General features: G+C 39.2%; 1 protein-coding gene across 1 annotated transcript in view; it reads left to right on the forward strand.

Moving 5' to 3' along the window:
* Positions 1-24,300, forward strand: part of PCSK5 (proprotein convertase subtilisin/kexin type 5) — a 503,247-nt gene that overhangs the window by 308,940 nt on the left and 170,007 nt on the right. Inside the window, exons 13-16 of the mRNA XM_052644706.1 lie at positions 6,157-6,293; positions 17,573-17,716; positions 21,960-22,062; positions 23,542-23,735. Of these exons, the coding sequence (XP_052500666.1) occupies positions 6,157-6,293; positions 17,573-17,716; positions 21,960-22,062; positions 23,542-23,735 (578 nt within the window). The remainder of the gene's footprint in view (positions 1-6,156; positions 6,294-17,572; positions 17,717-21,959; positions 22,063-23,541; positions 23,736-24,300) is intronic.

Below are 24,300 nucleotides of genomic sequence, written 5' to 3' on the forward strand. Positions count from 1 at the left end.
TGTGGGCCGTCTGGAGCCCCTCAGTGCCTCCCCATCCTGGCTGCTGGGCACTTACTAGAGCTCCTGTGGAGAACAGCTGTTCCAGGAAGCAGGGTTTACCCGAGCATCTGCAGGTGCTGAGCCCTGGAAGGCACTCGGCAGCCTTCACAGCTAGTCCAACTAGAGCTGCGTGCCCCATCAGCCCAGCAGGCAAGCCCCGGCACCACCCTTAGCAGGTCAGATGGAGGATTTAGTGGGTTGACAGAGCCATCCCGGAGTGGACAGTTAGTGCCTTCTCTTCCCTTTGTTTCCTCCTGCCCTCCCACCCTCTGTTCCTCCTCCTGGCCTGTCCACCCTGCCTAACAAAAAATCAAACCAAATAATCAGCACAAATGCTTTACTTCTAGGGAGACTGTGGGGATCTGGCATGAGTAGGGGAACCTAGATGCGCTTAGATCCCTTTATGATAGATTCAAGAGCAACTATATTTCATCATTGTTGCACTGAGCTTCTTTTTATTTTTTAAATTTATTTTTAATTGGAAGATAATTGCTTTACAATGTTGTGTTGATTTCTGCTGTACAACAGTGTGAGTCAGCCATGTGTATACATATATGCCCTCCTTCTTGAGTCCCCTTCCCACCACTGTATCCCACCCCTCTAGGTCATCACAGAGCACTGAGCTGGGCTTCGTGTGCTCTACAGCTGCTTCCCACTAGCTATCTCTTTTACACATGGTAGCGTAGGAATGTCAGTGCTCCTCTCTCAATTCATCCCACTCTCTGCTTCCCCCGCTGTGTCCACAAGTCCATTCCTAAAGCAACTTTAGATGCTACCCCTTATGACCACATGTTCAACTTCTGCCTACAAATTTTCCAACAGAAAGCCTGTCCCATCACATTCTTCCTTCAACTGCATTTGTCACAATTGTAAAACACCTTGCTTTTTTTCTTCCCGAAATACCCGCATACTTTCTTCAACTCATTGAGTTTTAGACTTAGTTTAGCTATACTGGCTCTCTGTTCTTGATTTTGGCCTCTGACTGAAAGCTGAAACTTTGCCTTTCTTTCTAAATTTGATTACAGATGTGTATCTCTGGTTCTAATTATGGTCTTAAGTGGAAAGAAGGTATACTTTCTCATCTGTATAACCTATAGTTTCTATAATTAACTGTGTTTAACTGTTGTGTTTCTACCTGAATATTTTTGTCACTGCCCAAATGTTCAATGACTGACTACTGACATTTTGCAAAGTCATGCTATATAAATGCAGGTATGACTTGACAAAATTACACTTTTGCTGTGGAAGTTTCACATTGCACAAGGCCTCACCATGAGAAAAAGCTTCTTTCTTTATTCAAAAGACAGTACAGCCTTTGGAGTTAGAGCTGGGGTGGTCTTGATGTCACCCGTTTTTATGTTCAACTTTGGAAAAGTGATTTTTTTCATCTAGAAAACAGACGTAGTTGTATCTGCCTCACAAGTCTGTTACAAGTAGTAAATAAGATAATACAGTAAGCTCCTAGTATAGTAAGCACTTGTAAGTGCGAACCCTTATACACACAGTGCTTTTCAAAACACCTTGCAAATGACTATCACACAGAGATGACTGGATCCTTCTCCCACAGAGGCTGATCCTAAAGGTCTGGGAGAGGCTCATGGATCTGCGTTTCTCATAAGCTCACAGGTGACGCTGAAGCTTCCTGACCTGTCTGCAGATCACGTTTTTAAATAGCACCGATTTAAAACATCACCCAGCTTTTTCAAACACATTCTTCTTATTTTCATGTCACCAAAAGACTTGTGAGCAATATGCTGCTGGGTGCTGTGAAAGTCACTTACAAAGGCATTTATAATGTAAACCAGATATTTAGATAAAGTGAAAAGTGAAAGTGAAGACGCTCAGTTGTGTCCGACTCTTTGCAACCCCGTGGACTGTAGCCCACCAGGCTCCTCCAGCCATGGGATTCTCCAGGCAAGAATACTGGAGTGGGGTGCCATTTCCTTCTCCAGGGGATCTTCCTGACCCAGGGATCAAACCCAGGTCTCCCGCATTGCAGGCAGACGCTTTAACCTCTGAGCCACCAGGGAAGCCATATTTAGATAAAGCCTACTATTAAAGAATAAATCTTCAAGATGATTAAGTGAGTACTTATTTACAAGTACTTATCATGTACCCACAAGGATGAATGCCTTTGGGGGTTGGTAAGTTAGTAATAGTGTACATGTTGAAAGTTTATTTTGAAACTCGTGTTTTCAGGTATTCCAAACTTCTAGAACCAGTACCTTTCTCTCGACGTTTCTTAAATGATTAAGGAGAGAGCAAAAAACTTAATAGTGTGTTTTAAATACCCTATTTCATAAGCAAATTGTTTAAAACTTACAAAAGGCAAACATCTAAAGAAAATCAAAAGTTCAGTTTCAACTAAGCCAAATGAGTGCTTTACGCATTCTATCAGCTTTATGTTAAATTGTGATGAAGCACTAAAAAAAAAAAAGAAAGAAAAGAAAAAAGAGAACTTCCCAAAATATTCCATTAATGTCTAATTCTGTAGTGAACACAAACACCGTCTAGGAAGTCGTGGATAATTCTGAAATTAATATCCGTTTACATTTGGGAAATAATAATACGATAACACATAGCTGTCAGTAGTTATAAAATGTCTTATTATGTAGCTGCCATAACCTTATAGAAGTACATGGTAGCCCTGACACCTTGACTGACTCTTTTATAGCCCTGACGCCTTGACTGACTCTTTTAAGTGAAAGGGGAGGAAAAAAGCTTCCAGTAATTATATGAGTTATTTCCTGAGTTAAGTAACCCTCAAAAGGATGTACTACATTTAATGGCAGTCCTTTCTACCAGGTTTCATCCAAGCAATTTATTTGAAAGCCGCTCACAGGGATAGGGCTATGGGGCACCATTTTAATAACTGGCTACATAATTTGTGCCACCGCATGCGTATATCATTTCAGCGAGCACATGATTATGAAGTCAAATTGGCAGAACAGGGTTTCACTGCAATAGGAGATATGGACACGGGCATGGAGGTAATCTAGTCCAGCTTTCAGCACACTGGCCTTGCTTTATTAACATCTGATCCACACTAATAATGCCGACATGTGTCTGTTTTCTTCACTGCTGGCAGAGCACAGACATTCAGCGAGCACTGGACCTCTTAGCTGATAAACAACCACACAATTAGAATCTCTATAGCGGTGTCCAGCGGTTTGACACTTGGTTTGCGCAAGTATATTCTTTGCAACACGAATCTCATCTGCTACCTACGTTACCTTTTGTTATATGCAGACAACACAAGGTTTTTAAACAGCACAGTACTAAAGATAGGGAATAGATTAAGTATTGAATTGGAATAAAAATAAAAGGGTGGGATTAGAAAAGTCACTGCCCAGCTAGTTGAAACAACAGCAATCAGTGTCTATTTCTCTCCTCATCAACTCTTTTAGCAAAACGCAGTGATCGTGTTTGGCTGCATTTTAATTCCTCTCCTCAACTTTTTTGTCCACATGAAATTAATGAGCATTCCAGCCCTGCATAAAATGAAGAGACCAGGGTGGGAACCATTTAGCCAGAGAGACAAAGCCCGTTTATATTTGGGCTTTAAGACACTTTTGTGAGTAGTGAATTATGGATAGTTCTTCTGGGTACTAGTTTACATTTAATTTTCATTCCAAATGTGATTTTTAAATGATTGATAGCAGTGGAGTGATTTTCAAAGTTGGAGAGGAAAGGGTGTAAGGGAAGAAACGTAGGGTCTGCTAATCCAGCAGTCAAATAACTGCCCCGTGAGTAATTAAGAGTTGGCTGAGGTTGTGGAAACAAGGCTGCCCCTCATGTGATGGCAGCCTCCAGTCTCCTTTGTAGTTCCTGGACCCGAGGCAGTGAGCCAAGTGTTCTGTCTAAACTGTTTGGGAATTGCTTTTAGGTTCAGCACTCTTGGAAAGGTATTCCATGACAAGTTGTTGTTTCAGTGCCCTCAAATGGCACAACAGCCTCAATGAACTGGAACCTAAATTGGAACTGAGAAGGGCTGAGAAGTGGTTCTAGACCAATTTTCTGCCTCCATCCATTTCTGTGTCAACATGTTCGCTTCAGTAATGTCTCTCAGGCAGGAAGGGTTATTTGAAAACATTCCTTCTTCTCTACATCTGTGTCTCCATTGCAGCCAACACACACTTTCTGGGTTTTGCATGAAGGACTCAATATGTAAGTCAGTTGTTTAATGGCCCAGCAATTTCTTCCTGGCCAAGTCCAGTTTCAAGCATTAACTTGTAAAACAAGCCCTACAGTGATAGGGCATGCATTGTAGGATCTCCTGGATGTATGTACCACCCACAATCTGTTGAAGATCATTTACAGTGGAAAGACACTCATGTAAGGAACCACCATTTCCATCTCTGTTAGCATGAGGGAAAGCTGCCTGCTCCAACAAGGTCCTCGTTGAAATGCCACACCCCTCTGTTCAGAAGTAACCTTTTCAGATAGTGTACAGATATTCTAAAAAAAGAAAAAGGCCTCCTTCATTATGAATGGAGGCAGTGATTTTCAAAACTTATATGAAGAAGTCACAAAACACATATGAATATTCGAAAGATCTGTAATGTTCTCTAGTAAAGAGATCTGTTCAACTTTAACTCAGCCTTCTCAATTTTCTGGACATGGGACACTGAGAATGCTGCTAAAATATTTTTTTCTTCTTTCAAGAGCTCAGGAACATGTAACAGGTGATTTTCCTGTTTATTGTTCTTCTCCAAGTGTCAGCCACTTACCTTACACAGTCCCTATTTACACCATCCAACCCTTCTGTTTGAGAAGCCAGCTGATATTTTAGAGGGAGCCTCAAACACATTTATATAACACACACACACACACACAAAAATCAGAGTTGTTATGTATTAGTTACAATGAGATTAAACTGGTTTTTAGAACGGCATATTTTTCTCCCAATGGGAAGAACCACAAGTTCAAATTAGAGCCACCAGTTTCCTTGGTGAACATGAAATTAAAGCAAGGAGAGTTGACTGTATGTCATAAATAGCTATCAGGATCCAGTTGTCATGACTTTTGTATTTATCTGCTCTGAAGGATAGATAATATCCTAGTAACTGGATATGGTTCAAGCAGAAAAAGATTTCATACAGGGAATTAGGAACTTAGAAAATTATTGGACAGACTGGAAGGACAGAATCTAGGCTGCAGTTCCAGGCATGACTTCCTGAACTGGATAATATTAATGGGCATGGTCTTTTCATTTAGGGGTAATTTCCATACAATCCACTTTCAATGTAAATAATCGTGTAAGTTTTGATAAATATATACTTGCCTAACTATACATTAGTTTCAAGATATAAAACTATTCCTCCACTCCCAAAACTTCCATCATGCCCCTGCCTCCTCCCTCCTGGCCTGTGGCAACCACTGATCTGTTTCTGTTTAAGTAGTGTTTTCTATAATGTCATATGCAGTTGAATCAGAGAGTACATAATCTTTTGTGTCTGACTTTTTCCACTTAGCTTATTGCCTTTGAAATTCATTCATGTTGTTGCAGTTATTAATCATTCAAATTTGTATTACGAGGTAGTGTTTCCTTGTATGAATATAGCATAATTTATTTATGCATTCCCCAGATGATGGACATCTGAGTTGCTGATAGTTTTTGACAATTATGAATAATGCTGCTGTGAACATTCATGTGGAGTTCTTTGTGTGGACACATGTCTTTACTCCTCTTGGGTAAATAAATATCTGGTGGTGGGGGGGGATAGCTTAGTCATATGGTGAGGACTGCCTAAGTGTTATCCAGAGCAGCTGCACCATTTTGCCTATCTATCTGCAGTGGAAGCAAGCTTCAGTTGCTCCACATCTCCAGCTCTTGGTACTACCAGGCCTGTGGGTAGAGTTTTAGCCTTGGTTCCCTGATACCCACGTCATTATCCCTCCCAGATTTGTTACTGCATGCAAGTCCCATGCCTGTTTCCCAATAATATTGTGTGTGTGTATTTGGGTCTACTAATCGGTGATGCCTAGGATGAAGACAATCTCCAGTGCTGAACTGAACATGTGATGGATACAGGGAGGTCATTGATCATGGTCTTGACTGGACCCTCACTAGATTTTAAACAACACACAAAACAATGTTTTATGGCTCTCTCTCAGGCTTTTTGATCATTCCATGGAAGGATTTAAAAATTGGGAATTCATGACCATTCATTGCTGGGGAGAACGAGCTGCTGGTGACTGGATCCTGGAAGTTTATGACACTCCCTCTCAGCTGAGGAACTTCAAGACTCCAGGTAAGAACTCTCTTAATATAATTTGATTTACTGTACAGAAAAACGGTGTATATTCTGGCCAATAAATGTGTTTCACATTCATATATCAATGTGAATCCTTTATTATGTGATTCTATGCCTCGAGTTGTCCTCCTGTACTCCAATTCTTGACATTACCATTAGAAAAGTAATAATTTAGGATAAGAATTCAAGAAAAGACCTTTAAATATAAAGACAAGATAAAACATGACAGCTATTGATTGATATTTCAGAATTATGATCCATGTCTCTAACCACCTTCCATTACTTTATCAAAAAACAAGCCAGCCTTGTCCATGTGCAGTGGGTTAAATTGCATAGTTGTAAGATCAGACAGGTTTCCTTCAATATCTTTTTTCTGAGTTTGCTTTAAATTTAATTTTCAGTGCAGACAAGACCTTGAGCTTGGCCGATGCCAGCTAAACTGGTTGCCACTAAAGAAAATGAGTGATAGCGTTCTGCCCTGCATGAGACCAAGAGCTAAGTAAAGAGCAAACTTTCCTGATTTGTGAAACATGGTAATGAATGATGTCAACAGAATTCTTTTCAGGTCATCTCAGGCTGTGTTGCCACACATGGCCTGTTTCCCTCTTCCTGCTGATGTATGAACCTTATTTGTAACATAAAATAAGGAAAAGTACAAATGCAGCATGAGATGGGAGACTGAACAGTTTTTCGCAGCATCCTGTGTTCAATATCAGTAATCCAAGTCTATGCCCCAACCAGTAATGCTGAAGAAACGGAAGTTGAATATTTCTGTGAAGACCTACAAGACCTTCTAGAACACCCAAAAAAGATGTTCTTTTCATTACAGGGACTGGAATGCAAAAGTAGGAAGTGAAGAGATACCTAGAGTAACAGGCAAATTTGGCCTTGCAGTACAAAATGAAGCAAGGCAAAGGCTAACAGAGTTGCGCTAAGAGAACGCACTGGTCATAGCAAACACCCTCTTCCAACAACACAAGAGATGACTGTACACATGGGCCTCACCAGATGGTCATTACCAAATCAGATTGATTATCTTCTTTGCAGTCAGAGATGGAGAAGCTCTATACAGTCAGCAAAAACACCACCAGGAGCTGACTGTGGCTCAGACCATGAACTCCTTATTGCCAAATTCAGACTTAAATTGAAGAAAGTAGGGAAAACCACTAGGCCATTCAGGTACGACCTAAATCAAATCCCTTATGATTATCGGTGGAAGTGACAAATAGATTCAAGGGATTAGATCTGATAGAGTGCCTGAAGAACTATGGATTGAGGTTCGTGACATTGTACAGGAGGCAGTGTTCAAGACCATCCCCAAGAAAAAGAAATGCAAAAAGGCAAAATGATTGTCTGAAGAGGCCTTACAAATAGCTGAGAAAAGAAAAGAAGCAAAAGGCAAAGAAGAAAAGGAATGATACACCCATTTGAATGCAGAGTTCCAAAGAATAGCAAGGAGAGATAAGAAAGCCTTCCTCAGTGATCAAAGCAAAGAAAGAGAGGAAAACAATAGACTGGAAAAGACTTGAGATCTCTTCAAGAAAATTGGAGATACCAAGGGAACATTTCATGCAAAGATGGGCACAGTAAAGAATAGAAATGGTATGGACCTAACAGAAGCAGAAGATATTAAGAGGTGGTAAGAATCCACAGAAGAACTATACAAAAAAGATCTTCAAGACCCAGATAATCACAATAGTGTGATCACTCACCTTGAGCCAGACATCCTAGAATGAGAAGTCAAATGGGCCTTAGGAAGCATCACTGCAAACAAAGCTAGTGGAGGTGATGGAATCCCAGTTGAGCTATTTCAAACCCTAAAAGATGATGCTGTGAAAGTGCTGCACTCCATATGCCAGCAAATTTGGAAAACTCAGCAGTGGCCATAGGACTGGAAAAGGTCAGTTTTCATTCCAATCCCAAAGAAAGGCAATGCCAAAGAATGTGCAAACTATCACACAATTGCACTCATCTCCCACACTAGCAAAGTAATTCTCCACGCCAGGCTTCAACAGTGTGTGAACTTCCAGATGCTCAAGCTGGTTTTAAAAAAGGCAGAGGAACCAGAGCTCAAATTGCCAACATCTGCTGGATCATCGAAAAAGCAAGAGAGTTCCAGAAAAACATTAAATTCTGTTTTATTGACTATGCCAAAGCTTTTGACTGTGTGCATCACGACAAACTGTGGAAAATTCTTAAAGAGATGGGAATACCAGATCACCTGACCTGCCTCCTGCAAAACCTGTAAGCAGGACAAGAGGCAACAGTTAGAACTGGACATGGAACAACACACTGGTCCCAAACCAGGAAAGGAGTATATCAAGGCTGTATATTGTCACCCTGCTTATTTAATTTATATGCAGAGTACATCATGAGGAATGCCAGGCCGGATGAAGCACAAACTGGAATCAAGATTGCTGGGAGAAATATCAATAACCTCAGATATGCAGATGATACCACCCTTATGGCAGAAAGCAAAGAACTAAAGAGCTTCTTGATGAAAGTGGAAGAAGAGAGTGAAAAAGCTGACTTAAAACTCAACATTAAGAAAGCTAAGATCATGACATCTGGTCCCATCACTTCATGGCAAATAGGTGGGAAACAATGGAAACAGTGAGAGACTTTATTTTCTGGAGCTGCAGAATCACTGCAGATGGTGACTGCAGCCATGAAATTAAAAGACGCTTCCTGCTCCTTGGAAAAAAAGCTATGACCAACCTAGACAATATACTAAAAAGCAGAGACATTACTTTGCCAACAAAGGTCTGTGTAGTCAAAGCTATGGTTTTTCTAGTAGTCATGTATGAATATGAGAATTGGACTATAAAGACAGCTGAACACCAAAGAATTGATGCTTTTGAACTGTGGTATTGGAGAAGACTCTAGAGAGTCCCTGGACTGCAAAGAGATCCAACCAGTCCATCCTAAAAGAAATCAGTCCTGAATATTCATTGGAAGGACTGATGCTGAAGCTGAAACTCTAATACTTTGGCCACCTGATACGAAGAACTGACTCATTTGAAAAGACCCTGATGCTGGGAAAGATTGAAGGCGGGAGGAGAAGGGGACGACAAAGGATGAGATGGTTGGATGGCATCACCAACTCAATGGACATGAGTTTGAGTAACCTCTGGGAATTGGAGATAGACAGGGAAGCCTGGTGTGTGCAGTCCATGGGATCGCAGAGTCAGACATGACTGAATGACTGAACTTTGTTGCCTGTGGTGGAGCCCTGAGTAGTACTTGCCTAGTAATAGATGCTCTCTCTCTGTTTGATAACTACCCAAGTTCCCGCCCAGCTGTGGCCACATCTTCCATCATCTAATAAGTTGTTGCTTCTTAATCCTTTGTCTAGTCCATCTGCAGAAGAACAAGGTTTGAGGGCCATTATAGGACTGGTGTACAATTCTAAGTCCTCTTTTGATCAGAACAGATTAACCCAAGCATTCTGTAGTTAACTGTAATGGTATGTATCATTTGGGTACTGTGGGTTGTATAGGACAAAAGAAGCAATCAGTAAAGTGAAGAGTGAAGCGTACATTTTTTTAAAAATTTGTTTCTAATAATTTATTTTACTGTGTCGGATCTTAGTGGAGTATGCAGGATCTTTAGTTGCAGCATGTGGAATCAAATCCAGGCCCCCTGCATTGAGAGCACAGAGTCTTAGCCTCTGGACCACCAAGGCAGTCCCCTGATGCATACATTTGCCACACTTTTGCCCACCACTCAGGGGAAGTTGTTCATTCTGAGAGATCCATTTTTAGGGCACACAGTGTAGCCATCTCTTTTCCTTTATTCCATGATGTGGTTTATCTGTGTTGCCACAGTGGTCCCACACTCAGGGGATTCAAAACCATCATGGTAGCAAGGTCACAATGAATCAGGATAAAAGTTTTGTGAAAGCATATCTGAGCCCAGCACACCTCCAGCAGCCACCATATATGTAATAATTGCCAAGGTCTTACTCAGAAATCAGATGTTTGTCAACAAGGCAGGGTTGGTAGAAAACATCTGAATAAACTAGATCCTAGTTACTGGAAAGCTTTCACTTGTTCCTAATCTCAGTTCCCAGGACCTTCCCCTCTCCTTCCCTCTTCTCTTCAAACCATGCTTCTTGCTCATGCCTTGAAGATGCACTATGTCAAGGCACTCAGGGGCAATACCAGGCTGGACTGGGCTGCCCTGACCAAAGGGCAGCTCCCACTGGATCCATCAGCATGTGTCACTCTTACGTCTCAAGAGATCTAAGCGAAATAAACACTGTCTGGATGTGGCAGCTGTGTGCCAAGAAAGGTGCAGCCTACAGACATGAGGGGTGCATTATCTATTGAGAATTTGAGACAGTTATGTATAAAAGTAACTCTTTAATATCGCCATTCTAATGCATCTCAGTGATAAAATGCTCCTCCCCACAAGCAGACTGCCCCTGGGGGCACACTGATGACAGACCTGGGGTTTGCATGCACAGGTGTGAGGCTATCTCTCTCTCTGCCCTCAAGGAGTTCAGAGTCTGTCCAGAGTTTATTGTGATTACCTGTGTTAAAAGGTCTCTGCAGTAGCTCTGACCATCTAGAGCTGTCTATTTTGTATCATTGACTTCTCCTTATACTATTTAAATGTTTAACCCCAGTCACCTCCAGTCATCTTAAGAGATGTTCCTTTGTGCCAGAAGAGATACCCTAATGCTATATAACCTGGGGTCAGAAGTCTTTAATAGAAACACATGGTCTTCAGGTATCCTTTCTTTAACTAACCTTTCAGGTCAGGATTAGATGCAATTTTGAAAAGGGACTTTCACTTTTTTCTGTTTCTGTCATTGTTACTATGGCATGCAGTCCTCCAATTAATGTGGGATTTCTTTAGTAATTCAGTTGCAGATGTAGACTCTTCTAGCCCAATTAAATAGTAGAATCATTCCCAAATATATGTATATGGCTCCAAACTGAGTTTACATTTATTTATTATTTCTTCCCACTTATTATTAAAACATAGTAAGGTTTTTGGAGGATTTTTTTCTTATTCTTGTTCCATTGCATATTAAATCTATCTTTGATTTTTACCTTCGGCAGATTGCATTTGAGTGTTAGCAAACAGAATGGATTTTCTCTTATTCTGCATTTATATTGCTATTTCTTCACAAGATATTGCCATTTCCACTGCAAAATCTCCTACAGAATTTAGCAAATGGAAAAAGTAGTAGGGGAGGAAAAAGATGACAGCCCAAATATGGCAGCATTTGATGTGAATTGCGGCAGAGATCCTAAGGAAATGAAATTACATAATAAGTGAAAAATAAAAAGATAAATTGCCCAGCACGGGTGTCCCCAGAGGGCTTATGATGTACTTCAGAAATGGGACCAAGGGAAATAATCAGTTATGAGTCAGCACTCTCTAAACACTTACAAGGGTAAATTTTTAGATCCAAGATGATCTTAAGTTAAATGGACCAGGTTTTAGAGTGACTGATGGATTGGGTTTCCCATACTGTCTTTGTATCATGTGCTCCAATTATGCACTTGAGAGATGCTGTAAGGAAAAGAGGTTCTCTTTTTTGCATTGCCACCTAAAGGCAGTCAGATAGGTCATTAATTTCAGGCAGTCATTCATTTCTTGACAGCACTTAATGTCTATGACTTGAAATCCTGAGACTGAATAATACCCTAATTAAGATTAGCATAGTCATTAACAAGTGAGTCCAAAGAAAAGCTGTCAGAGGGCAAACCAAATATAAACCAGCCTGCTGGCCCAGTGCAAATGTCAGAAAACAATGAATGTGGCCCAGAATACGTTTATTTTTAAACTTCATATTCTTATACTCCCAGAAATGACCAGGAAGACAGAATTATGTAACAGTTTAAGAATGTAAGATTTGGATACAGAATTTTTTTTAAATTGAGGGGTAATTGACATATTAGTTTTAGTTGTACAATTGTACAATTTTATATTTGTATATATTGCAAAACAATAACCACAATAAGTCTAGTGAACACCCATCACCTCACATAATTTCTTTCCTGTGATGAGACCTTTTCAGATACACTGTTTTAATGACTTTGTTGTATATAATACATTATTATTAAATAGACTCAACCAATCTGTACCTTATATCCCCAGGACTTAATAATTTTTAACTGGAAGTTGGTACCATTTGATCCCCTTCATCTATTTCATCCACTCCTATACACCTCCTGCCTCTGGCAACCACCAGTCTGTTCCGTGTATCTATGTGTTCAATCTCCTATTTTTTAAATTTTTTTAAGACTCCATACATAAAAGATCATATAGTATCTGTCATTTTCTATCTGACTTCACTTAGCAGGGTCCACCCATGTTTTCTCAAGTGGAAAGATTCCCTTTTATGGCCAAGTATTATCTATATACATTTATATGTGTATGTGTCTATATTTGTGTGTGTGTGTATATCCATTCATCCATCATTGGACATGTGGGCTGCCTTCTTTTTTAGGCTGTCTAAATAATACTGCAGTGAACATGTGGGTATATATAACTTTTAAGAGGTTTGTTTTTTTTTTTCCCCCAGAAGTGGAATTTCTGGACCACATGGTAGTTCTATTTTTTAATTTTTTGAGGAAATCCCATAATTTTTCCAGAGTGGCTGAAAATTTACATTCCCACCAAGAGTGCATAAGGATTCCCTTTTCTCCACTTCCTCACCAATATTTGCTATTTCTTGTCTTTTTGATAATAGCCATTCTAACAGGTGTAAAATAGTAGCTCATTGTGGTTTTAATTTGCATTTCTTGGATGATTAGTGATGAGCACCTCTTCATGCTGGCCATCTGTATGTACTCTTTTGAAAAATGTTTATTTAGATCCTCTTCCCATGTTTTAATCAGATTGCTTTTCTGCTGTTGAGTTGTATGAGATTGTTATATGTTTTGGATATTTGCCCTTTATCAGACATATGCTTTGCAAATATTTTCCACAAGTTACATTTTCATTTAATTAATGATTTCCTTTGCTGTGCAGAAGCTCTATAGTTTGATATAGTCCCATGTGTTTATTTTTGCATTTGTTCCCTTTGCTTTTGTTGTCAAATACAAAAAATAATTCCCAAGATCAGTGTCAAGGAGTGTGCCACTGGTTTCCTTCTAGAAGGTCTTACATTCAGATCTTTAAGCCATTACAGGTTAGTTTTTGTGCATGGTGTTAGATAGCAGTCCAGTTTTTCTAACCGTTTGTTGAAGACTACCTTTTCTCTATTGCATCAATGTATTCTTGTCTCCTTTGTCATAAATTGACTATATACATGTACATCTCTATTTCATTCATTTATCTGTTTTTATGTCAATACCATTACAATTTGATTGTTATACCTTTGTAATATAGTTTGAAATCAGGGAGCATGATAACTCCAGCTTTGTTCTTTCTCAAGATTGCTTTGGCTATTTTGGGTCTTTGGGTTCCATAAAAATTTTAGGATTCTTTGTTCTATTTCTGTGAAAAATGCCTTTTGAATTTTCCTAAGGATTACATTGAATCTGTAGATTGCTTTAGGTAGTAGGGACATTTTCATAATATTTCTATAATTCATGAACATGGAATATCTTTCCATTTATTCATGTCAATTTATCAATTTCTTACAGTTTCCAATGTACAGATATCTCACCTTCTTGGTTATATTTATTCCTAGGTATTTTGTTCTTTTGATGCAATTGTAAATAGGATTGCTTTCTCTGATAGTCTATCATTTGTGTAAAGAAATGCAACAGATTATTGTACATCAATTTTGTATCTTGAAACTTCTTTGACTTTGTTGCTTGGTTCTAAGTTTTCTGGTAGAGTCTTTAGGGGTTTCTGTATGTAATATGTCATCTACAAATGTTTTACTTCTTCCTTTATAACTTATATGCTTTTTCTTTCTTTTTGTTGCCTACATCCTTGTTCCTGATCTTTACTATGTTGACAAATGTTCCCTCTATAACCACTCTGTTGAAAGTCTTTTTCGTAAATGGATGTTGAATTCTGTCAATGCTTTTTTGCATCTATTGAGATAATTATGAGTTTTAAGCCTTCATTTTGTTGCTGTGGAAAATGAGAGTGATTGATTCTCAGATGTTGAAACAAGCTTTCATCCCTGAAATCCCATTTGATTATGATGTATTTATTATCCTTCTAATGTATTGATGTATTCAGTTTGCTAATATTTTGTTAAGGATTTTTGCATCTATGTTTACATCTAGTTTTGATATCAGAGTAACATGTATGCTCAACTCAGTCACATCCTATACTTTGCGACCACATGGACTATAGCCCTTCAGGCTCCTATGGCCATAGAATTTTTCAGGCAAGAATACTGAGTGGATTGCCATTTTTTACTCAAGGGAATCTTCCCAACCCAATGATCAAACCCTTGGCAGGCAGATTCTTTACCACTGTGCCCCCTGGGAACCCATTGGAGTAATAATACTGACTTCATAAAATGTTTTGAAGTATTCCTTCCTCTTCTATTTTTTGCAATAATTTGAGAAGGATCGGGCTCCCAAGGTGGTGCTAGTAGTAAGAACTTGCCTGCCAATGCAGGAGACCTAAGAGACACAGGTTCGATCCCTGAGTTGGGGAGATCCATGGGAGGAGAGCATGGCAACCTGTTCCAGTATTCTTGCCTGGTGAATCCCATGGATAGAGGAGATTGGCAGGCTACAGTCCATAGGGTCACACAGAGTTAGACACAATTAAAGCAACTTTGCATGCACGCACAAGGATTGGTATTAATTTTTATTTAACTGTTTGGTAGAATCCACTAGTGAAGGTGTCTAATCCTGGACATGCCTTTGTTAGGAAGTTCTTGATTACTGAGTCAATCTCTTTACAATAATTCGTCTATTCAGATTTCAATTTCTTCATGATTCAGTCTTAGTAGAATATATATTTCTAGGAATTCATTCATTTCCTGTAGGTCTTCCAGTTTGTTAGTATATAATTGCTGATAGTAGTCTTATGAGCCTTTTAAATTTTGTATTAATTAAAATGTCTCCTTTTAAATTTCTGGTTTGAGGCTTTTCTCTCTTCTTCTTGGTGAATCTGCCTAAAGATTTATCAATTTTATTCATAGTCTTAGGGGATGTGTGAACCTAAGCCCCACTAACCAGCAGAGCCAGCAACCTAGAAGTGTCCCCTGGGTGCCAGCTGAAGGTACAGGCCCCTTTCTTTTTGGTACCAACAAGATGGAGAGGCCAAGGGAGAACACACAGATGGCTCCCATGAGCCTCCATCTTTGGAGAGTATTCAGTGGGTCCTTATCTGTATATTAAATTACATGTCTGCCCCTCAGCCAGTGCTTTAAGATAAGCAAATAAGCCTATTTCACAGAAAGTCTGGGTGCTTTGCAGTCAACCACCTCTGTATAATACCCAAGGGTGAGAGCCTACGCTTGTGAACTCTTTAGTGGACCCAAGCCCCACTGGCTTTCAGAGATACATGGTCTGGGGGCTCGAGTGCAGGTCTTAAAAGTTGTGATACCCAATGTGGGGGTCAAACTTTTCACTTCTTGGGGGAGAAGCTGGGGGTACTGTGTCCCCTCCTGGTTGGTTGCAGCACAGAAGGTGGAGTTTATGGTGAGATGTGTCTAAGCCTCTCCTACCCATTTTGACATGTGGTTTCCTCATTTTCCTGATGAGTAGGAGGAGCCACTCCCAGGCGGTGCAGTGGTAAAGAATCTGCCTGCAATGCAGGAGACCTGGGTTCAATCCCTGGGTCAGGAAGATCCACTGGAGGAGGCAATGGCAATCCACTCCAGTATTCTGGCCTGTAGGATCCCATGGACAGAGGAGCCTGGCGGGCTATAGTCCATGGTGTTGCAGAGTCAGACACAACTGAGCACACACACACAGGAGCCACTCAGCTGCTTTGGTTTTTTTTTTTCTGGAGGAAACTGTCCCACATGTGGCTGTAGATTCACTGAGTGTATGAGAAGCAGTGAGTTCAGGACCTTCCTATATTACTCTTACATCAGAACCCCCAAATAGGTCTTCTTAATATCAGTCCGTCCTCTTACTGCTTTGGGGAACTTTATCAGCCTCTGTGACTCCATCTTCTCATCTATATAGTGAAAATATCTATTTCCCACTTGTGACCACTGAACAGAATAAAATGTACTTAGCATATAGTCAGCACTTATAAAAAATAAGCATGAATTTGATGGGGAAAATAGATGCTAACAGATAAATTATCAGACATCTGAAGTTCATCACTCTCTGGACTGTGACAGAGCCCAACCCCAACCTTACCTAGATTCTCTGTATTATGCCAAGGTAAGGAGGAGATCTAAGGTGTGTGGGGGTAGGGGGGAAGTATCCTCCCTTCCTGCCAGCATATTTCCATGTTTTTGATGATTCTGTCTTGATCACTTTTACTTAAGATTCATATTAAAAAGAACTATATTAAGTCAGGGAAACATGTTTTCTGTTTACTTTTTGCATTAAAGATTTTAGTTTTATAAAGCTGAGAAATGAATGACTAAATAAGGATTAGGCAAATGTTCCTTGAGAGCCTGCCATCCAGAGGAGGTAAAGCACTTCCCTCGTGCCCCGAGGTGCCCTTGGCCAGGAAATGCTCTGACAGTGCCACCCAGTAGAACATGCTGCCAGTAGTGGAAATGTTTCCTATAGCTGTGCTGTCTCGCGTAGTGCCACTAGTCATATATGCTTACTGAGCACTTGAAATGTGGTCTGACTGAAGAACTGAGGTTTTAAATTTTAGTTACACAGAAACAGCCAAATGGGTCAAGTGGCTGTCATTGGACAGCACAGGTCTATCAGTTAATATAGTGATGTATTCCTGAGACTGACTGATCATTTGAATTGGGTGAAACAAAGTAGTTGTTATAATCTTTTTGATAAACAAGTCAGAGAATGTCGATCCTGCTTTTAAATGTAAATATGACCTTTATACCTAGAAAAAGAAAGCCTTCTGTAAGATTCTAGGATTCTCTTAAATACTCATAATTTCAAATTCAGCCCTTGATCCAGCAATCTGAGATGGTTGTATCTCACACAAAAAAAGCTGATTAAATTAGGATGTATCCTGCAATCATTACTCAGGAAATACATGGTATGTGAATTATTAAATAGTTAATTCCGCAAGCAATGGAAAATGCATTTCTAGCCCTGTATGTGATGCAATGATTCATATGAATCTGTTTCCCACAGTTCTATTCTTCTACTGCTTTTTCTTCAGTTAGAAGAAATGAAAGAAATTGTAAAGCTCTAGAGACAGTGTTTGCTCATGATCTACTTTTATTATTGTTTCCCAAGGTAAATTGAAAGAATGGTCTCTGGTCCTCTATGGCACGTCTGTGCAGCCATACTCACCCACCAATGAGTTTCCTAAAGTGGAACGTGTCCGGTATAGCCGAGTCGAAGACCCCACCGACGACTATGGGACGGAGGATTATGCAGGTGAGCTGGCTTCCAGTGAGAAGGCAGGCTAAGGAAAAAAACTCATGCCTCATTCCCCCAAGGAGACACACTTCTACTCATATTGTGATCTATTTTAATCCATCTTCCTTTCTATCCCTTAAACATATTTGTATGTGTACATTCATATATTCAAATATCCATGTTTTTTTCTTCAAAACGAAAATCACACTGTATATAGAACATTCATATCCTTTTTTTTCCCCATTAAAGGTATTATTAAGAGCATATTTCCCTGTTGTCAAATATCCTTAGAACACATATTTAAAAGACAGCATAATCGTCCATCCCGTGATTGTATTATATTTAACCCATAATCTGAGATATGTAGTTTGCTTTACATTATATTTTACACTATTTTAAATAAGAGCTCAATGAATATCATCATCAGTTTTTGACTATATCATCTTTGACTATTTCTTTAGAACAGAGTTCTAAGAATTACCGCATCCAAGGGAACCGTCAGTTTTAGGGCCTGGCTATGTTGCTTTCCAGACAACATGTACCAGTCTACATGACCAGTGCATGGTTACTGCCCACATTCCTGCCAGCCTCGAGCGGAAAGAGAAAAGCAAAAGAACAGATTTAAATTTTTATAGCTCTGACTCCTAGTAAATCTAAACATTTAGTAAAGCTAACCACTTTTTTCCTTTGTAGTTCTCTGAATTGTGTCTTTTACTCACTTTCAATTCAAAGTGGCAGCATTTTTCTTATTTATAAAAACTCATTGTATGTTATTGACTCTCACATTGTCTCATATTTGCTGAAAACCATCTCTCTGTTATCACCTGCTTCCAAAATGCAGTTTTTGTTTGGAGGGCAGAGTTTATAGTTTCATATAACATTTATAATTTCTTTAATACAGAATGTTTATTCTTTAAAAATAAATATCCAAATGCATATTTTTGTAATCTGATTTTGCATTTGGCCATTAACTCATCTAGAACTTACTTTGATTTATAACATACAGTGTAAAGTGAAGTTTTGTCTTTATCCTCCAAACAGACTAATGACTGAATTGCCATCCCTACTTTTATTAGCTTGTTTCCTTTATAACAGCACAGTAATTTCTTATACCAGGTCTCTTCTGGTATCACTTTTTCTGATTTATCAATCTAATAATATAGTAGCACCCACACTATATTTTAATATGCTGAACATCTACTTATTCTCATAGCAATTCTTAAGTCCCTCTTTAAAAATCTCATTGAAATTTATTTTTATTTTTTATTTTATTTTTTTACAATGTTACATATTTACCCCAGAATTTTTAAGATTTACTTTCATAGCAATTTACTTACAGATTTGTAATGCAATATTATTAACTACAGTCACCATGGTATAATAGTGGCACATTACATTTTTCTTTTTTGTTTTGTTTTTTCATTTGTTTCTTTTTTTAACATTTATTTATTTATTTTTTTTTACTATATTTTACTTTACAGTACTGTATTGGTTTTGCCATATATCAACATGAATCTGCCACAGGTGTTTGAATTTACATGCAATCTCATGGGAAGAATTCTTTTTACAGTTTACAGTCTTTCCATCCAAATAAGACTTTTTTACTGAAATCTTTTAATTTTATGAAGTGTTTTTCTTGGTAGTGTTATTTCTACATATTTTGGGTCTAGTTACTACTGTAGTGGAAAATATCCCATATTTTCTAACTACTGTATTCTGGTATCACAGATATCTATTGGCTATTGTATGTTTATCTTACATCTGACCATTTCGCTTACCTTTATTAATTTGTGTATTTTAGAGTTGATTTTCTGGAGCAGTTAGGTACTGTAGCCGTATCATCTGCAAATATCTTTTCTCTTTCCCAGTGTATTTCTGAGTCCTGTCTTATTGTATTGTTTGCCACTTCCAGCAGGATTCAGTTCTTCTGGGATGTAACACTTAGAGAAAAAGGCTTTCCCTAATGGAGAACTGTTTTTAAATAGCAGTTGATTGTACCTTTAGACCAGAACCATCTTGTCTTCCTGCAGCTAAGCTCTCTGAGATTCTTTTTCATTAATCACTTTAACAGAGTATTTAAAATATGCATTTGGTTCCTTTTATTCTGAACAGGTAGTATCCCAGTGTCAATAGAGAATTCAGACCAATTGAACTAACCAGAGCTGAATTGTGTTCAACTTTTGCTTTGAGTTTATAACATTACTGTTCATGTTACAACTGGCAAACCATTTATTTTGTCTTTTCTGATAAGAGAAAGTATATCTAAAAACATAAATGGAGCATAATAATAATATATTACTATGTGTCTTATGGTATGTTTCCCATTCAAATTTTGGTAATCTTAAAATTCTAAACAGTTACATACATTTTGTGGTTTTTCTCACTGCATCTCCAAAATGTCCACATTGGCACTTGTGAGAAAACAAAGACAATTATTTCATTATTACCCAGGAACCTAAAATGCTAAACTGCATCTGAGATAGTTTAGGATTATGAAACAGCATGTGACCCTGCCATACAGAGTCCTTTGGTACATATCAAGAATAAATGGTTTGGGTTTTTTTTTTTTTTTTAATTGTAGAAATCATCTGGTGAAAATTTAGGGCCACCCAATAACTCCTTTTCTTTGGAGCTGTGATTTTCACTTTCCTTAAGAAGTCAGCCTTTGAGAGGGTCAGATGGCATTCTCATAACCAGGTCCCTGTACTGTTTCATCGAATTCCAGGCACTGTGAGACCCATAGCTGGCTGAACTTCAACTCTTAGGCAGGAGAAGCATTCTCTCCTCATGGACTACAGTAGTCAGCTAAAATGTTCCAAGTTGCAATAGCTGTGGAACTTAATTTCAAGATCAGTTTTATTGGGAAAATAGAGATAAACAGTGTCAAATGACTCAGGATTAAGCAGCAATATACGTCAAGTCTGTAGCATTTTAAAATGACTCATTTCTATTCAGAGCCAAAGGTCATGGCTTACCCTTAGTAGGAGACCCAAACTAAGAAGCAAGACCTCTGTTGACCCCAACTCTCCTAGCTGTATGATCAACTAGGCACACCACTATAACTCTTGGAAAATCATTTTTGTCTGTAAAATGAGGGTGTATGGCTACTAGATCTTTCTCCAGGTCATTCCTCCCCTACTTCTACCATTTTATGTTTCAATTTAGTAACTGTATAACATTGTAGGACTATGACTAAAGGAAAGCAAATTTCAACAAAAGTAAGACCTTTTGATTAAAATAAGCGTGGCTCAAGACAATTCTGGTACCCTCAACTGACTTTTTGTGCATTTCATGCACCATGTAAATCTCTAGTTAAAATCATGTAAGTTTTCAGTGGGAAATAGCTTGAAGATTATGAGACCAAATGTCTCAAACTACGGAAAACAAAAAAGGGGAGTCATAGAAGTAAATTATCTATAACTAGCCCATGTCATTAGAAAAATCTCTTTTCATCAATCACAAAATAGTTCTTTTTAGCATTTTTTTTCCTGCCTGTGCATTCTTTCTAGTTCTTCACCAAAGAATACACAGCAAGAGAGATGAGGAAGCGTCATCCTTGGTCTGGAATTCTTTAAGCTTGCTTGCACCTTTTAAACTTATGTGTCATTTTCTTTTGTTGACTTGCCCATTGGCCTATGGGTAGGATGCAATTTTAAATCTATTATCTGTGCCTGTAGTACCTGCTTTGTAATCCAAGATGAGATGCTGATAAAATTGTGCCAGACGCCATAATGATGTTTCTTTCTGGCTCCAGAATCTCAGAGGTACTCAGTGGCTTTAATGACCTTGGATGAGAGAGGCAGTCTGGTCAGGACATTGAATAACAGCCCTCTTTTCTGCCAACAGCGTAAAATTCTCATTTTTCTATAAATCCAACATTTTTATTATTATGCATATTTAATTGCAATCAGTTTTTGTTTTCTTTTTAGTTTCTGCAGTGGTTTTGTTCTTTGAATTCTGGATTATTTGTCATTTCCCACAAAGCAACTATATGTATACTTTGAAGACAAGGTCCCGACTAGGAGTTACATGCTTGATACTTAGGTAATTGAGGTCCCCACCCCCACCCCGAGAAAAGCAAGAATTCATCTCTGGGCTTATAGCCACATTAAACATTATTCCATCTCACTGCATTAGAAACTCTTAAGAAAAACTCTCACTGCATAAGGGGGAGAAAAAGCCTATTTTTATCCCAAATTCAAGTTAACGCTTACTTGCTTAAAATCACTTTTTCCAAGTGTTGTTCTGATTTCTTTTGGAGGTCCCTGTGACCCTGAGTGCAGTGAGGTGGGCTGTGATGGGCCAGGACCCGACCACTGTAATGACTGTTTGCACTACTACTACAAGCTGAAAAACAACACCAGGTAAGAGAGATGCCCCAACAGGATACCTGAAGCCCGCCCCCTGGTGGCAGTTCCTGGGAGCTCCCACAGTTCACCAGGGGCAGGATGTTCCATGGTCTCCCACCAGAACCGAAGCCCAGATGCTGCTGCACAGGCCCCTACACCTTGCTGCATCATTTGAATAGTGAAACTGATACTGAATTACAAAACACTCGATTTTGATCGGCTAGGAAACTGCAGAGGTCTTTTCTCACATTTCAAGGATGATGGGGACAGACTAGTTATGCACATGCCTGATCTTCCCTTCTAGACCTTTCCATCCCACTGATGTTTGATGCCCCAAAGCTGCACTTTCCCTCCAGGAAATGGATGATTTTCTGAATTACTCAAAGTGTAAGCTTTCCATATGGCAAAGCCACTGGTCCCAGTGCATTCTCACTGCTCTGCTCTGGATAGTAAGGTGGGCCTGCTTGAACCCACGCTTCTGAGCCCCTGGCTTCTGCCTCGAGCAGATATGTATCCACAGGGAAGGCTGTGGAACACACTGCTCATCAGAAGCCATGTTCTTCCAGGCTGTTTCCCACATCCCTAACACCTCCCTATCCTGTTTCAGAAGGAAACTCACTCTGGGAAGCTGACCTGGTATCCACACTCCAGTCACGCAGGAGGGTCATGCTGGAATTTCAGTTCCTTAAATGGAATATAAAGCAAAAATTAAATTTAAAAAGAATTTTTAATTAAAAATCAATTTCTTAAAAGGAAAAGTCCTTGGCTACCCCAGCCCCTCTCATTATCTCCTAGACTGGCAAATGCCTGACATTTAATTAGTACTCAGTAAGTACTTGTTTTAAATAAATAAATAAAGCCCAGATCTTCAGTTATGGGCAAACAAAGAAGTTTTTTTTTTTTTTTTTTTATCATAAACAGCATTAAATTTTCAAATACATTTTTTTTCTTGGCTATGCCACACAGCTTGGAGGATCTCAGTACCCCAACAAGGGACTGAACCCAAGCCATATCAGTGAAAGCCCAGGATCCTAATCACTAAGCCAGGAGGGAACTCCCTAACTATATTAGACAATGGCATACATACCCCAGAATTCATATAACAATATACAACAATAGAAGTTAATCCTTTATATAGGGATTTTTGCATAAAATCATGGTTCACATGTCTTCCCTTCAACCCAACAGACAACCTTCCTGTTGAGACTCAGGTTCTAACCATCATCCCCTTTAAAGAGCTAGACCCGAACTGGAAGACAGTTTGGACCAAGACATTCCTTGCTTGGTGGACTTGGTATTAGGTAACTGAAGTGCTGTGTCAGCACCCTACATACGAGAAGGCTTTAACCAACAGAATTTGGCCATTTGGATGTGGTATTTCCATCACAGTTTAAAAAGGATTTTAAGAATGAGGACAGCTGTGTGCTCAGCACCTTACTCACTCAGGACTGAGTCTCTGGTAACACTGCTCTTCTTTTTCATTCCACAACGCAGAATCTGTGTCTCCAGCTGCCCTCCTGGCCACTACCACGCTGATAAGAAACGATGCAGAAAGTGTGCCCCCAACTGCGAGTCCTGCTTTGGAAGCCACGGGGACCAGTGCCTGTCCTGCAAATATGGATACTTCCTGAATGAAGAAACCAACAGCTGTGTCACTCACTGCCCTGATGGATCATATCAGGACACCAGTGAGTTGATTCTCAAATTTGGTTTTTAGAGAGGAAATATAAGGTTTTCACTTGCATGACCTTGGGAGGGATAGTCCCCCTCATGAAATCTAGGCCCTTTCTTAATATCAAAAAAGAGCTAGTCAATTTTTAGGAGAACACTAGAATATTTTGTAAAAATGAACTTATAGAAAATTTTGCAAAAAATATTTTGTGTAAAAATGCCTGTACCTAACTCCTTCAAGGGGTGCTCTGCCTCAACCTCAAATTCACTGACTTGCTAGGAGGACCCAGAAGACTCAGTATATAATTGTACTCAAAAACTCATAGTTATAACTTGAGTAAAGAGATACAGAGTAGAATCAGCAAAGGGGAAAGGCATATAGGACAAAGTCTGGAGGAAACTAGGTACAAGCTTCCAAGAGTTTTCTTCCAATGGAGTGACACAGGATACATCCCATTCCCCATCAGAAATCTGTGATTATGTGTGAATGTCAGCTACCAGGGAACCTCCCTAGAGTTTCAGCACCCAGAGTTGTAACTGGTATCTGGTCATGAAAGCTCCTCTGATGGCTCAGTAGTAACG

The sequence above is a fragment of the Budorcas taxicolor genome, chromosome 8 (genome assembly GCF_023091745.1).
Source record: "Budorcas taxicolor isolate Tak-1 chromosome 8, Takin1.1, whole genome shotgun sequence".
NCBI classification, from domain to species: domain Eukaryota; kingdom Metazoa; phylum Chordata; class Mammalia; order Artiodactyla; family Bovidae; genus Budorcas; species Budorcas taxicolor.